General features: G+C 52.4%; 1 protein-coding gene across 4 annotated transcripts in view; it reads right to left on the bottom strand.

Annotated features, from left to right (window-relative positions):
• Positions 1 to 15311, bottom strand: part of GRM4 (glutamate metabotropic receptor 4) — a 226497-nt gene that overhangs the window by 55547 nt on the left and 155639 nt on the right. For all 4 annotated transcript variants that reach the window (XM_014598265.3, XM_019484893.2, XM_014598267.3 and 1 more), the window contains 2 exons: positions 12839 to 12993; positions 6997 to 7137 (listed from right to left, as the gene is read on the bottom strand). In XM_014598265.3, coding sequence (XP_014453751.1) covers positions 6997 to 7137; positions 12839 to 12993 — 296 coding nt within the window. The remainder of the gene's footprint in view (positions 1 to 6996; positions 7138 to 12838; positions 12994 to 15311) is intronic.

Here is a 15311-nt window from a genome sequence, read left to right as displayed (position 1 = left end):
GATGCAACCCTGGGGCCAAAAAAGCCATTGTGCTTCTTGGATAAATGCACAGGGGAATATCCAGGAAGAGGAGGGAGGTTCTGTTCCCTCCACATCTGGCACTGGTGTGACTGTGACTCAAATGGTGCATTCAGTTCTGGTATGCGTGAAGCATGCTGAGAAACTGGAGGGGGCTTCGAGGGAGCCTCCTGTATGATTAGAAGACTGGAAACCATGCAGAACTCAAGGATCTCCATCTGCTGAGCTGAACAAAGAGAAGGTGAAAGGGTGACTTTCTTATAGCCTCAGAGAGCTGCCTGGGGAGCAGAAATCTGAACATTGAGGATTCTTCACTTCAGCAGCGATACGACAAGATTCAGTGAAACAATTACCCTGTGGAAAAGCTTACGGCAGACTCTTCCTCTCTGGCAAATTTTGTAAATCAAGATGGGATGTTCTTTCCCCAAAGCTCTGCTGGAGTTCAGGCAAGCATTAGTTCAAAGGAGTTTGTGGCCTTTGTTAGGCGGAGATCACAACCCCCCCATGAGCTGATGTTGTTCAAAAACTCCTGAGCTCAACATGGCACCATGGGCACAGCCTGGAAGTGGCCAGGACATGGCTATCCTGGAACTGCAATGGCATAAGGGAAAGGAAACACTTCAGAGGGGGGCAGCTGTGTAGCTCCCAGGCAGCAGGAAGGGCAGGGAGATGGTGCTTATTTGAAGGGGCCACGCTGGCCTCCTGAATGGGACCAAATGCAGCCCATGCCACTGACCTCCATGAAGTCGTGTGTCTTTCTCCAAGACCAGTCACCACAGCAGCTCACTCCACTCCAGCCACTTATTCAGAGATCCATTACCCAGGGAGAGGGAGCTCTTAACCCACCCCCCTCTAAGCTCAACTCCTGTGATTCTCAACCACAGTGCCGCAGGAACCTTTTAAGGGTGCTCCGGGAGGCATGCAAGCACCTGCACGGGTTCCACTAGATAAACCCAGAGATTTCAAAGAGGAATCCACAGGGTCAAAACCACTCTGCCCTGCTCTGGGCTTTCTGAGCCCTTTGCAAAGGAAGGACCCAGAGCCCCTCTGAGCTCCCTCTCACTTGCTACTGCTCCAAAGACATTCCTTTATGGCAGCCACCCAGCTCCTCCAACCGGGCCCAGTACCAAACAGGCCCTAAATCAACCTTCAGGTGCAATGGGGTGGACTAACGGAGCCTCTCAGTGGAGAACAGCTGTGCACGAGTTGTGAGATTATCTTGCGGCACGGCACTGCAAGGGTTAGGGCAGTTCCCTTTTCCTCCAAAGCTCCCCTATCCCAAAGAGGGGGATGCAGAGCTGCTCCAGAGTGCCCTGAAATCCCACCCTGTCTCCCAGCATGGGGTGTTATCTGTCTTCACCCAGAGGCAGGCAGGCAGTAAATCTCTCCCATCTCTCAGTAAACATGTCACCTCCTTGAGCCTCCAACCATCCCTGCCGTGGCAGGTCTGTCAACAAGACAGATTCCCTAGTTGCCTTGTTTACTGCATTCATCCCTACAGCCAGCGAGAGCTGGAAGGGGCTGAGCAGGTGCAGGGCCAGGGAAAGAGGCGCTCAGGTGGCGGCTGAGTCTGGGTATCCTTTGCTGTCAGGGACAGGAGGGAGCTGGGGGCATCCTTGGCTGCTTGGAAGAGTGCAGCCCAATCCTCCTCTCCCACCCACATCACCCCATGGTGGAGTCGCTCCGGATTTACACCAGAGTAAGGGAATGCAGACTCTGGTCCCATGGAGTATGTGCAAGTGCACGCTGTGCTTACTAAATGGGGGCTGGATCCATTTTCTGGATCCCTGTGCCCTTTCAGCACCACATACTTGTTGCGCAGGGGGAGAACAGGAGTAGCACCGAGCAAGAAGGCATCCAGAAGAGGCACACGGGCAGAAGCAGCAATGGCTGCAGTCCATCTTAGGGCAACACACCATGAGGTACAGCCAAAATGACTGGACTGGAAAGAGTCAGGCATGGGGATCATTTTCTTCCCCTCCACTGTGCTCCAGGCTGGCACACTTCCTCCCCACAAACTCTACTCATTAGGTACCATTAGCATCACTTGGCAGAAGAAGGGACTGAAGCATGTGAAACCTTGTGAAAAATGCCTCAGTGGCTGAGAAGCCTCAGTGGCACTGCCTGCCATGCTCTGGGCATCAAGGGAAAGACCCAGGCTCCATTCTCTGCTGTGCCACAGACTCCCCTGTGTGAGTCTTTCTGCCACTCAGCTCCCCATCTGTGAAGTGGGGGCAGTAGTACAGCCCTCCCTCACCAGTGCATGTATCAGAATAAATACGGCAGAGACTGTGAGACTCCCCTATCCCAAAGAGGGGACACAGATAAAAGATAAGACTGCCATGGGAGGGGAGGGGTGTCACAAAAACACTTGTGGAGCCCAGGCTCAATGCAGAAACCTTTGGCCTGCCAGGTGAATTGATACCCTCTTCACTGCAGATACCGGGGTCAGCACCCCCAGTTTTGCCTCCTGGGCTTTAAGGCCAGAGAATAAGAGGTGGAAAAGCAGAGAAGCATGCATCCGCCCACAGAGCCCTCTCCTCCGGAGTGATGGGCAAGCAATGTCCCCACGCTGGCAACAGGCAACCCTTATTAAGCTCCCCATGCTGTCACCGCCCCTTGACTCTCCCCCAGCTTCCAAATACAAGCAAAGGGTCACTTGGGTCTTCCTCCTTAGAGACCCCAGGGTGGCACATGCCGGGGCCCAAGCCCAGAAGGATGCATACCCTCCAGCCAGGGAGAGCAGCAGCAGGAGTGGCAGAGCCGAGGCAGGGGGAGGTTCTGCCTGTGCCTTTATACTTAGACTTGCCTCTATACAAACAGGCAGTCTCACAGATGTGAAATGATGGATTCCCTGGTGCTGGGAACCGAGTGCCTCCAGCATCAATTAAAAGATTGTGCTCCATGAAAATATTTGGCCTCGTGGGGAAACGCAGCGAGAAGTTGTTGCTAAAAGGGTGGGGGGAGAGGGAAAGATAGAAAACCCAAAGACACTGGCTGCCATGTAAATGATACCGAGTCCTGGAGCCAGGGGCACAGAAAGTGACTGGAACAGCTCCTTTATCTCCGCACTGTCACATTCACTCACCCTCCTCACCAGATGCATTGTCTCTGCAGGATCTGTGGGCTTCATCATGCTTCAAAGCACTCAGGAGAGAGCTGGGGGCTTGGCGGGGAGCTTATATCTGGGGGTCAGGATCCGAACATGCAGATCAAGGAAGGTGGAGGGGTAGCGCCACAGCTGGCATCAAGACTGTTACTTTATGCCAGCTGTGGATCTCTACCCATTGGAAGCAAGATCAGAGAAGGAGGCCGGGGGTATGAGTCTGGGGGTAAACTGGAGAGAAGATGAAATCACTGTGTGCAACTGGGTGGACAATGCAGATCGGGCTCTTGGTGAAACTGCAGCCTCTTTGTACCTGGCCATGTGACGTGGATTTCCACGAAACATAAATGCAACTTGCACTAGATTTAAGGCCCCTTTGCACTGCCGCCTTGGGATAAAGGGGCCTTCATGGACATAAGGGTCAAGTCTACCTGATACCTTGGTGGGTACATGGTGCCCTTAGGGTTGGAAGCCATCTCGCGAGGAGCTAATATCTGAGTGAAGTCTACGGTGCTGCACCTATTTGAACCAGCACAGGATTTGATCCAATCTAGTCTCAACAAAGGTGAGAGCAGATGAAACTTGCAGCCACGTGAACTGCAGCCTACACAACAAGCGCCAGCGTGACTGCAGAGGAAGCCTCCCTACTCACTCTGCATATGTGCCTCAGCCCAGACATGCAAAGAGCCACTTCCAGAAGGGAGAGAGCTGTGCAGTCTCCATGCTTTGCTCAGCCCCAACCTGTCTCCTGACACTGCTGACCAGCTGGGCACTCGTGACAGTTCCTCGAGTGGCTTCTTGCTCTGGCACTACAGGGACAGGCACATCCAAAATGCTTGTCCTCAACTCTTTCATCCAGATCTCTGCCCCACGGGATCCGTGCCAAGACCTCCTGACCTGTTCTACCGAACAGCTTCGGGAAGAAGCAGACGACAGCCCCCAAGGCCCAGTCCCAGCCAGGGCAGACGTGTTTCAGACCCTGCCTCCATTGCCCACGCAGCACAATTACACAGTAACCAGCTGCCAGACTGTTAATTGCCTGCTCGGCACTACCGATTGAGGCACAACTCCATTGCACGAGCCAACGCCTTTGAAAGGGACTCACGTAGGAGATTAGCTGCTTACAGCCAGGACCAGGAGGGCAGCTGGGGTTATTACCTTCTGTGGGGAAAGTTAAGTCTCTCCCACAGGAAGGAAAGGGTGAAAGAGCTAAACCCTCTACGAATAAGACAAAAATTGGCAAAATTTTGTCATGGCCCAAACTCTAGGTGGATCTGAGCCTCCAAAAGACAGCACCACACACCTTGCTAAGCACAGCAGGGAGAGTCTGGGTGAGAAAGCATAGATATATGTATCTGCACTTGTGCGTGTGTGTGTGCACGCATGCATGCGCACGCAGGAGGGCAGGTATGTACAAACTATTGTGTGCATTTCAGCAGGGCAAGCAAAAAGGTGTGCGTGTCTGAGAACTCGTGCACAAGATGCTTTCCTGTGAGTTTGCACCTGTGAGTTTCCATGTGTGCTGCTGAAAATGGACATAAGTGCGCTCACTAGAGTGCACCCATGTATGACAAGAGGGATGGAGGAGACCGCGGGCACAAGGCTGCGCATGGGAGCATGCACCCACACTCACCACCACTCCCAGGGCATCCCCACAGCCTCCAATCTTGAAGAGCCGTGCATCTCTCTGATCTGTACTTTGATGTGGTTTTCAATGCACAGCCACCTCAAAGGACACCCTTGTGATGGCCTGGTACACTCAGCTGAGAGAGGGACGCATTACTCCGCGAGTAGGTGCCAGGTGAATGGGGGACAGGAGAGCTTCCTGGTTGCCAATTCCCATTCCAGAGAAGAATCAAAGCCAGCCACACGGCAATAAGAAACACAACGGGGCTGATCTGAGAGATGGAACGAGGAAACCAAACGAAACATTTTTAAAGCCGCCCCGAGTAATATGAATGTCTTGAATATTTTATGGGAGCGTGGAGCAGGCTGGAGGTACATTTCCGTGGCACTGCCTCCCAGCCCAGTGCAACTCTATAACCTGTCGGAATGCATTTTTAAATAAATCATTTTAAATGTGTTTTCTCAAGGGAACGGGGGGGAGGACAGGGAAAGATTCAGAAGAAGGAGCTGAGATGCATCTGGCTGATGCTCCGCCAGCATAATGGAATTTTACAAGCAAACAAGAGAGAGAATTAGCATGAGGAAAGACAAGAATTAGTACAAGGGAAATGAACACATGACAGGAGATGGGCTGTGGACAGGAAGAAAACAGACCCAAGGGGTAAGAGCTGAAAGGCACCCCCACAAGGTAGGGAAGAGGAGCTGAGGAAGGAGCTCAGGGGATATGGCTAGATCAGGGACGGGCAATTATTTTGTATGGAGGGCCACTTACTGAGTTTTGGCAAGCCACTGAGGGCTGCATGGCAGGCAGCCAGGGGCAGATAAATATTAAATTTCTAACATTTGTAGGAGCCCTGCAGGCCGGATAGAATGGCCTGGTGGGCCGCATCCAGCCCATGGGCCACGTTTTGCCCACCCCTGGGCTAGATAAAGACAGTCCTGTGTTATTTCAGCACATGTGGAGATGAGGTAGTCAATAGCTTCCCAGACACCGCACCAAAAACGTCTCTGATCTTGCCTTGCTGCCCCCACTGCCCTTGCCGTCCTGTACCCCCACTGTCCTGCTAATGCCCCATCATCTTGACTTGCAGCGTTCTCCGCTTTGCTTCCCACAGAGCTTGGCCAGTGCCCCAGAAGCATCTACAAGGGTATTCCAGCACCAGGCTCACCACAGAGCTGTGCCAAGTCCCTTAATCCCCATTTAAGTTACCCCTTGCTTTTGCAGCCCATGTGCTCTGCTAATGCTCTGCCTTCCAGACCAGCTGCCCTGATAGCCTGAGGAACAGAAATTTCCCACTCAGAGGTTGCACCAAGAGCCTGGGGAAAGGCCATGTTTGTGAACTGCATGGATACCCACAGGGCTGCATAAATCACCTGATGGCAATCCACCCCCTCTGGCATGAGCCACATTTGCCCCTGTCCATCCAGAACAGAGAAGTCTGTGCATTAGGCCTGTGCGAGTAGGCAGCTATTCGATCCAACTTCAGATCCAGCCACTTCAGATGCCAGGGATCCGATCCAGAGCTCCGGACCGGGTTCCCACTCAGATCCAGCCAAAGTGGCTCCAAAGCTTTGGAGCCGCCTCTGAGATCCGGCCATAGGGTATAATGAGGAGTCAATGAAATATCTATATTGGGGTGCAGTTTCCCCCAAACCCCTGAACTGATCTTCTTGTAACATGTCAGACTTCATGCTCTCAGCAGAGGCTACCACCCCTGCATGTTTCATCCAAATCAGACAAAAAACAACAATGTTATAGATATTTCATTGATTCCCCATTATACCCTATGGCCAGATTGCCGAGGCAGCTCTGCAGCTTTTCCAAAGTGCTTCGCAAAGCCTAACAAAGCCAGCACTTTGATCCGGACATGCTGCTTCATATGCCAAAGCATCCAAAGCTTCTCTGGATCCAAAGCACGGTCCCAAGCTTTGCACAGCCCTACTGTCCATCCATCATCCCCTTACCTGCATGCACCAGTACCACCAATCACCAATAAACCCCTACCCTCCTCCCAGCCCCACCAGGCCACCTCCACTTGCACCAGTTCTCCTAGGAGGCTACTGCCAGCTATCTTCACAGAGTCTCTATCTTCCCATCCATCCCGGAAGACCAGTGCTCTGTAGTTTTATGCCCTGCTCCCCTTGTTGCAGTCACAAACAGCCTCTTCTTCCAGTCCTTCTGGTAGTATCCCTGTTAGACCACCAAGTCCTTCCCACTCCCCACCAGCTGCCCTTCTGGCTCTTACTTGTGCACTTCTTAATGTTGCTGCCTTTCTTCAGCGCATGTCGACTCAGCTTGCAATGGAAGTTTTCCTCCCAGAACTCAGCGAACCAGATGTTTCGCCGGTTATTGTCCAGCGTCCGGCTGGTGAAATAGCGATCGAAACCTGCCAAGGAAGCAGAAGATGGGAGTGTGAAATGTCAGAGATCATAAGAGGAACAAGTAGGTCCAAAACAGAGGACAGAGGAAAGGGGGTTTCCCATGTCCATGGAAGAAGAAACACCTAAAATGCCCATGAAGAGCAACCCAGAACAACCAACAGCCCCATGAGATGGACCATCACCTGGAACATGGCAGGGCCATTTCCAACTCCCTGACTGGCCTAATTCAGACCAGGGACTTGAAAATGGATTTCCCGCCTCCCCACCACTTTCTTCCAGTTACTGCTGTTGAAGCTGCTCTGCTGAACTAGAGCAAAGGAAATCATTCGCTAACTCCCAGCAGCAACGGCACTCACCACAGCACACAAAGCAAGACCCTGAACCTGTCGCATCCCGGGCCACGGCTCTCGCTACTGACGGGAAAGGCTCCTTGTCTCTGCCTTTCCTCCCTCTCACCAGAAATCCCATCTCTGGCCTTGAGAAACCATCATGATGAGCGGTTTTGCTGAAATAATGGGTTTCTACAGACATTTTTGTTTTATGGGAAAACTCAGATTTATTGAAAATGTTCTTTTTTTTTTTTTTATCAAGACAACAAATTCCAGATTTGACACCACCCAGCACTGCACTCCCACAACTAGGCCCTAAGCGAATTGCATATAAAGGTAATTTGGGCAAGTTCCAGTTCAGAACAAGAAGGAAACCTCTATGACCATCTGAAATGAACTCTTGGTGCTATTCTCTGGGAGGAGGTCATTTGGAGCTGGCTGGTGTCAAATGGTCTGCTGTGACCCTACCAGATGTTATAGCTGCCAGTGATCTGGGCCTCAGGATAGCCCTAGGAGGAGAAAACCTTAACCTGAATTTGCAGGACCCCTTGAAATGGATTCTAGGGATACCCTGCCAGAAGAAACATCTCTCTCAGATCTTCTGCCCTCATCTAGAATGGCCTTCAAGCACAGCATCTGCCACAGATAACATCAGGCTTTGCTTAGGGTCTTACCCTGGTGTCCCCTTGTTCAGGCATGGAGATAACCATCGTAATAAGTCACTGTATAAAGGCACAGAAGCCCATGCAGGGAATGCAACCCCTATCCCAAGGCCCACAGATCACTAGCCCCAAAGGGTACCTCCACTGCAGGGCATGAGGGGATGGGGTGTAGGAGAGGAACCAGGCAGAGGCTAGTTGGCCCCTGGATAGGCTCACTCACTCCATGGAGCAGCTCCAGTGGAGGGAGAGCTCCCTCTGCCCCGCGCTCCTAATGCTTGCAATTTCTGCTATGCAAAGACTCAAGCAATTTCCTTCGATATGTGAAAAGCAGAAGAACTCAGGGCCGCTCACGTGCACACTCTCCGTGGGCTTTTCATACAGTCCCTCAAAGGGGCTGTTAAAGAAACATGATGGCTTCTTGACGCAAACCTTGGAGCAGATGAAGATATAAAACTAGCTCATTAGAGGCAGCGAGGAGATGGGCTCTCAGCGTGGAACGAGGTTGGCCATGCGTCAGCGGGAGAGCTGCCGTGGTTCCACACGTTCACCAGGGACCTGGAGGATGCTGTGAATAGCAAGATGATGGCTCCTTAGGTTAGCCGCAGTGAAGTAGGCTTGCGAGGAAGTCTGGGAAGGGCTGAGGGCAGCTAGTAATTGGGCACGGCAATGGTGGACTGGAATTCATTGCAGCAAGGGGCAAGGCCCCCGGGGGGGGGGTGGGGGGGTGGAATAATATGAAATGCTCTCCTGCACTAATGGGATGTGAATCGCCTGTCACCACTCGTAGGGAAATAGGCAAGTGTAGCCATACACACGGTGCAATTAAAAGCCAGGAAGATGTGTTAAAGGCACCAAAAATGTGCTGGGAAATATTACGGCAGGATAGAAATGGAGGGCACCGCTGGCAGAGCTCCTCAGCCACGGCAACCTGGCACAGCTCAGTCGCTGTCGGCAAAGCCACGCAGATTTACCTCAGCTGAGGTCTGCTCCTTCGTGCGTTCGGTTCTGCTGAATTTTTGCTCAGAGGAGAGGGCAAGAGTGATTAGAGACACCAGAGAGAAAAGGGCATTGAAAGCAGGAAAGATTAGAGCCACGATGAGAGACAAGTGCGATAGAGGGATTTAAAGTAATGAAGAGCAAGAGAAAGCTAATTAGGCTCCTGTTCGGTATTTGCAGAGCCTGATTTCTAAACTAGCCCAGGGAAGGACGTGTCAAGCATCCTGCTCTCGGCGCCGAGGCCAGGAGTTCTGCAGAGACGAGCGCCCAGCGTGCATCTGATAGGCTGGGCTCCTCCAAAAACGCGGTGCTGACGGGGCGGGTGGAGCCAAGCACACCCCAAACTGGCCACGCAGCCCTTTGTCCAAGCACAGGTCTCACAAGAAAAGAGGAGCCTGAATGTTCCTGCTTTACTAAGGTGGCATCTTGGGGAGGAGACACTTGGCCAAGGCCATTCACAGCATCAACAGCAGCATCAGAAACAGAACTCAGGTCTCCTGCTTTCTGGCCTTCTACCATAGCCTCCACCTTGCGTGCCCTCTGGAGGGCTGTGGCTCAGACCAAGGTCTCTGGATTTTAGCTTGGACCTGTTCCCTCTCCTCTAAAGCCAGGGTGGCCAGCTTGTGGCATGAGTGCCACAAGTGACATGGGCAGCCTTTGCGTGGGGCCTGCAGCAGACTGGGGAGGGAACAGGCGGCACAACGGCAGGGAGCAGAAAACAGAGCAGTAAATTAGGCAGGGAGCAGAAAGCAGAGCAGCTGATGAGGTAGGAGCACAGGGCAGGTAACAAAAAGCAGAGTAGCTAGCTGAGCAGGGGAAGGGGACGGGAGGGGAACTTGGGGAGGGTGTAGGGCTAATGGCTGGGGTCATCTGACTCGATGATCTGTTGGGGTCCCTTCCTAACCTAGCATCTATGAATCTAATCTCTGGCACATATGCCAAAGAGGTGGGCCCCCACTGCTCTAAAGCGTCAGGTGGTGGTCACCCCCACTCACGGCATAGAGGGACACCGTTGTCACCTTCAGGCACACATGACCTCGCTGACGGTAATAGGACTCGTGCCAACAAAGCAGAGCAGGAGAGTATCCTTGGACCTGACCTGAAATAGCAGGTCCTGCATCAGCTTCTGCCCTCACCTCTTGCTTCAGAGATGCCACATGCAGGTATGGGCATTGCAGCGACATGAACGCCCCCATACGTGCCAGGCCCTCGCCGTGCCCTGCGGCCCTTCCACTCCACTGCTCTGTGGCCTCCACTGCAAAGTTCAGAGTGCAGCCACGTCCCGAGCCCCGAGCCTTGGGCAGCGGGTGTCAGAACCTTTCAGGAGATGGACATGCTCAGCTGCTGGATTTCTAGGCAGCCGAGTGATTGATGGGCGAGAGCACGATGTGCCTTGACAGCCTCTGCTTCTTGCAGTCGCAAATCTGAGCAGGGAGCGAACAGGGAAAATGAAATCACGTCTTAAATGCGACAGGCAGCTTCTGCAGAGGGAGTGAGGGAGGTGCTGGTGACCTCATGGTTTCACATCCCATGGATCATAGGGAAGCAGGGAAGCTCGGAGAGGGGCTGAGACACCGTGCCTGGGTCTGGCATTTCCCATTATGGGGGGGGGGGGACCACCATAATCTTGTGCTTTGGTTTGTGCTTTTTGTTTGAAATATGGAGCCAGCTTCAGGGCACAGAGCCAAATCAAAGAAGGGATCTGAAGTGTGGGATCTTTGGAGTTTGACTGTCAGGGTAACAGCTGAGTGAGAGCACTGTGCCTGCTGGCCAGGGAGGGGTTGTTCTCACCCACCTCCCCTTCCTTACCACCTGTTACCCCCTTCCAGATATCCCTAAATGCGCCCACATCCCCAGGGAGGAATGTATGGATCCCAGCTGCTCCCTCGGGTTTGATGACAGTGCTCTGTGCAAGCCTGGAGCGCAGCAGAGTGTGGGTGAGCCCTGGGCTTATAACACACCAGGCCACAAACAGTCCCAAGAGCTGAGCATCACTGCTGGACCAGCTGGCAGGATGGAAGCTGCTCGGTAACGGCTGCATGCTGTTGGACATCTGTCCACCCTACCCCAGTGGATGCATTTTAGAGGTGGGCAGGTGTCCCTGTGCACTGCTAGTGCAATTCCTGCCCACAGATCTCACGGCGCTTTGCAAGCTCACCTTAGCTGACCCTCTTGAGGAAGTCAACACAACCTCTGCTTTACAGTGGGGAAGAAATGGGCAAGCATGGAAATGAAGTGGTCTGGCCAATATCCCACAGGAAATTGGAGAGAAAGGCAGAAATGGAACCAGGAGCCTTCTGTGCCAGTGCTGTGCTCTCACCACTGGACTGGACTGCCTTGTGAACAGGCAGTGGCTGGTCACGGAAACTTATGGAGCCAAACTAAGTGAACCCTAGCTGAGGAGCTGGCCCCTCACCTGCAAAGCCCATAGGTTCTTGCTGCAGTGGCGGTGTCCTGACACCCAGCCCATGAAGCAGGACCCCTCATTACCATTCTCTGAACATGACCCCTAATTTACCCCTGTGCTGGTGCTTGGCGTGGCCAGTAATGACCCTGGGAATGCAGTCAGCTCTTCAATCAACTCCTTGGCAGAAGCCTGGGATGCGTCACTGCCTCTGGCAGGGGCTGGACAAACAGGTGCACAAAGGAATAGGTACTGCACAGATGGAGCTTGCCTCTGCCTACAGGACAGAGCCAGAGCGGAGAATTAAAGCCCCTTGTCTAGGGAGCTCATAAGATGCTGTGGTCCCTTTAAAGATGGATCAGCATTAAGACCAGGGTGCTTCATCACTCCCATGTGTTAATGATTTTCTAGATGGGGGCTTGGGGCTGGGAGAGGGTGCGGCGGGGCAGAGCTGAAAGTCATGCAGTGTTCAACCTGCACAGAGAGGCCCTCCACTGATTCCCGGCAGCTACCTATCCAGGACACAGAGACCATGCTACATGCCACTGGACTCCCTGTCATTTTATCATCTGCCGCTTACTGCATAGCCCTGATAATGTTTTCATTTACTCGCCTTTTATCCACTTCGCTTGGGATCCATCACTCACTGAAAAGCATCATCGTAATTACTGGGCTGTTAGGGAGGCATTTTCTAAGTGGCGCGTGTGCGAGTAGGAGGCAGAGGCTCTCTCCATTCCAGTGAAGCACAGAAATTCAGCTCCCACACTTCCTCCTCCCATCCGGGCGGTAACAAGGCCCCTTCCACACTGGTTACAACACAGTCTAGGTCTGATTTTTCCCCTGGAAACTCTACCTAGAGCCCCTATTAAATGCATGACGCAAAAGTCCTCTGAGCCCCCCACTTAGACACAGATGCAAATGCTCCTAGGTGCCACTTTGCACCCAGGTCACTTGGCAGCTGGGGTCCTCTGTTCCTCTGGAATGGAGGGTGGACTGGCCCTGCTCTGTGCAGAGGCATAGACGGAGGTACAGGGGAATACCCAGCTGAGTTGTGTGTCAGAGAGACAGCAAGATAGGTACAGCCAACCCCAGGCAAGGAGACAGCGCCGACCTTGCTGAGTTCTCATCATGGAACTACTCTCCTCGTGCCTCGTCTCCTCTATGTTTTCACCTCGGCAGAGCTCATGCATATTAATTACCCATAAGGGAAAATACTCCTCTTTTCTAAGAGGGAAGAGAAAGCCCAAAACCCCGCACTTCCCCGATGTGAGGCAAGGAAACGGCATCCCAGATTCAGGCCAGGTGCCCCGCGTACCTTTGACAGACACTCGTTTGGGCAGGATGGTCACAGATCCCTCAGCCACCTCTTCCTGGTGAAGCACGGGAGAGATTTTGGAGCCCCAGCTGTCTGAGCCCATCCAGATGAAGTGCCCCGTTTGGTTGGCCCTCTTCGCTGCCTCCAGCACCCTCCTGCAGGGAGAAAAGCCAGAGGTAGACTCTGGGGACCCAGTCTTTGCCCCCACATCAGTTTATACCACAAAGGGACCTGGCCCAGCCACCTCGGGGCCCTGCACACCAAATGAACACCTGCAAACACACAGGCACATCCGGGGAAGGCTAGGATTCTTGCTCTACTTGTTACAATGCCCAGTCACTGTTTGCTCCTTGTCTGTAGATCGCACCGAGCTGCTAGCGCTCTGCCAAACACGTTGAGAGCTTGTCACGCTCTGCCTCAGTGCCAGTAGCTGCATCTTGTTTCCCCTTATGGAACATCAGCTCTCGTCGTCTTGCAGCAGCAATCCCCAGTCCAACCTCCTGCCACAGAGTCACGCTGCTGACAGCACCAGTCTGACAGGTGCTGCTCTGCGCAGCGAGGAGGCTGCCTGGATTCAGGGGCCGCCCTGGTTTTGAATGGATTTCAAGTTTCTAATGCAGGTGCACTGGCAAGACATCCAGGTTCTTCGCTGGGGTCCCAGTTCTCCTCTACCCTCTGCATATAATAGATCCCGGGTCTGATTCCACTGCTAGGCTAGTCCGGTTTCACACTGGTGTGGCTCCATTGAAACCGGAGTGACATCACAGTGAATTGAGCCCTGCAATTTGGGTCTTGGAAGTTTTTATACGTGGCCAGGTTGGAGTGCTAGGTTCGGAGAGGCGAACTGGCCTCCAAACCCCCACAGTGTAAATCCACATGGACTCAGCCTGCTCCCCTTCACTCCAATGTTAATGCAAAGTAACTCACTCTGTTGTCAATCACAGCAATGTAGAACTAGACTAACCTGCTCTGCCTCTGTGTATAAATGTGGGGAAATCTGCCTGGGTCTCAGTTATATGGGTATCAGTCCAGAGTAACTGAATGGATTTCAGCAGAGCTACCCTGAGTTTACAGTGGCAGAAGTAGGTGCAGGTTGAGGCCCATAATGTGAATCAAAGAGCCCAATTCACCAGTGTTACTGGAGCAACTACTCTGATTTCCATAGAGTTCACTTGAAGTAACACCATGATGACAGGACAGAGCTTGTGGAGTAGAATAAAGAAGCCAAAATCCCTGAATAAGCAAGGTGAACTACAAGAATGACACTGCATGATCTTGCTTATATAAAAAGGGTGCACTGGTTTCATTTAAGATCCAAATTGAACCCAGTGTAGTTAAAGTTGTGCGAAATACAAACCTCTATGCAAATGCTCTCACGCTGCCTTATGAGCAGCTTCTATTAGTTTAACACGGGGGGGTGTCAAACTGGTTTGGGCTGAATCCAGACTGCAGGGTTTCCCACAGGCTGGACTAACTGAGAGCAGTGGAGGCAGCATTAATTCCCAGAGCTGCCACAGCCACTGTTTCAGCACGGCTCCAAAACCTGGAGAGTTACTGCCATTGCTGCTCACCCCCTCTTTTCCTCTGCCACCAACATTAGCATCCAGGGGCAAGTAAAAATCCCAATTTTGGTGGGGCGGGGGAAGGTGGAGGGACAAGTGTCTTTAACTCCATGAGGTCCAGAACTGCACTGAAAAAGCAGCTCCATCAGCTGCAGGGATTTACACCACTGCCACAGCATCTCCGGTAGCTGTGGAAACAAGCGCTGCAGGACAAATACAGCTGGTAGAGGTAGGTGGTCCAGTCCACGAGAAGCCTTAGAGGCTGGATGACCTGCCTTCATGGACCGTATGTTTGACACTCCTAGTTAACACAAGACTATCAGAAACCAGTGTAGCTTTCTTATTATCCACTCATGCCCATCTCCAACCTAAAGCCTGTAAAAGAAAGGCAGAATATATTGGTGCAGCTCAACCATCCCTGAAGGAGTGAGGAGGAGGGTTACACATGTATTTGGACCCACTTTGACTGGATGAAAACAGCAAGGACTCTATGGTGAGTAAGGATTAATGAGTCCTGAACAGGAAAACAAAAGGGAAAGGGCAGTAAGGAACCCAAGATGACTGTATTACTATTGCTGTTGATTAAAAAGCAATTAAGGGAACACAGGTGCCTGGGGAAATGGGTCTACATAAATCAGCAGGTCAGGATAACAGGCAGCCCAGAGTCCTAAGGGAATTCAGCTATTATTGCTGAGAAGTTAGAAGAAACAAGGCTAGGGGAGCAAGTCTGGGGCAGAGAGGGTAAAGAAATCCCGACGATAGCTGCTGAGTGAGTCTGACTGCATCCTCCGGCCCTGATCATTCCAATCCAGGTGTTTTGTGACCCACTTAAATCACAGCAGGTTGAGGAATTAAGAGCAAGCTGCTCAACTGTGGCTTTCACTTCAAAGGCTACTGCTTCTCCAGTCAGG

This window comes from Alligator mississippiensis, chromosome 14 (genome assembly GCF_030867095.1).
Source record: "Alligator mississippiensis isolate rAllMis1 chromosome 14, rAllMis1, whole genome shotgun sequence".
Classification (NCBI taxonomy): domain Eukaryota; kingdom Metazoa; phylum Chordata; order Crocodylia; family Alligatoridae; genus Alligator; species Alligator mississippiensis.
This window is presented reverse-complemented; position numbering and strand designations above follow the sequence as displayed.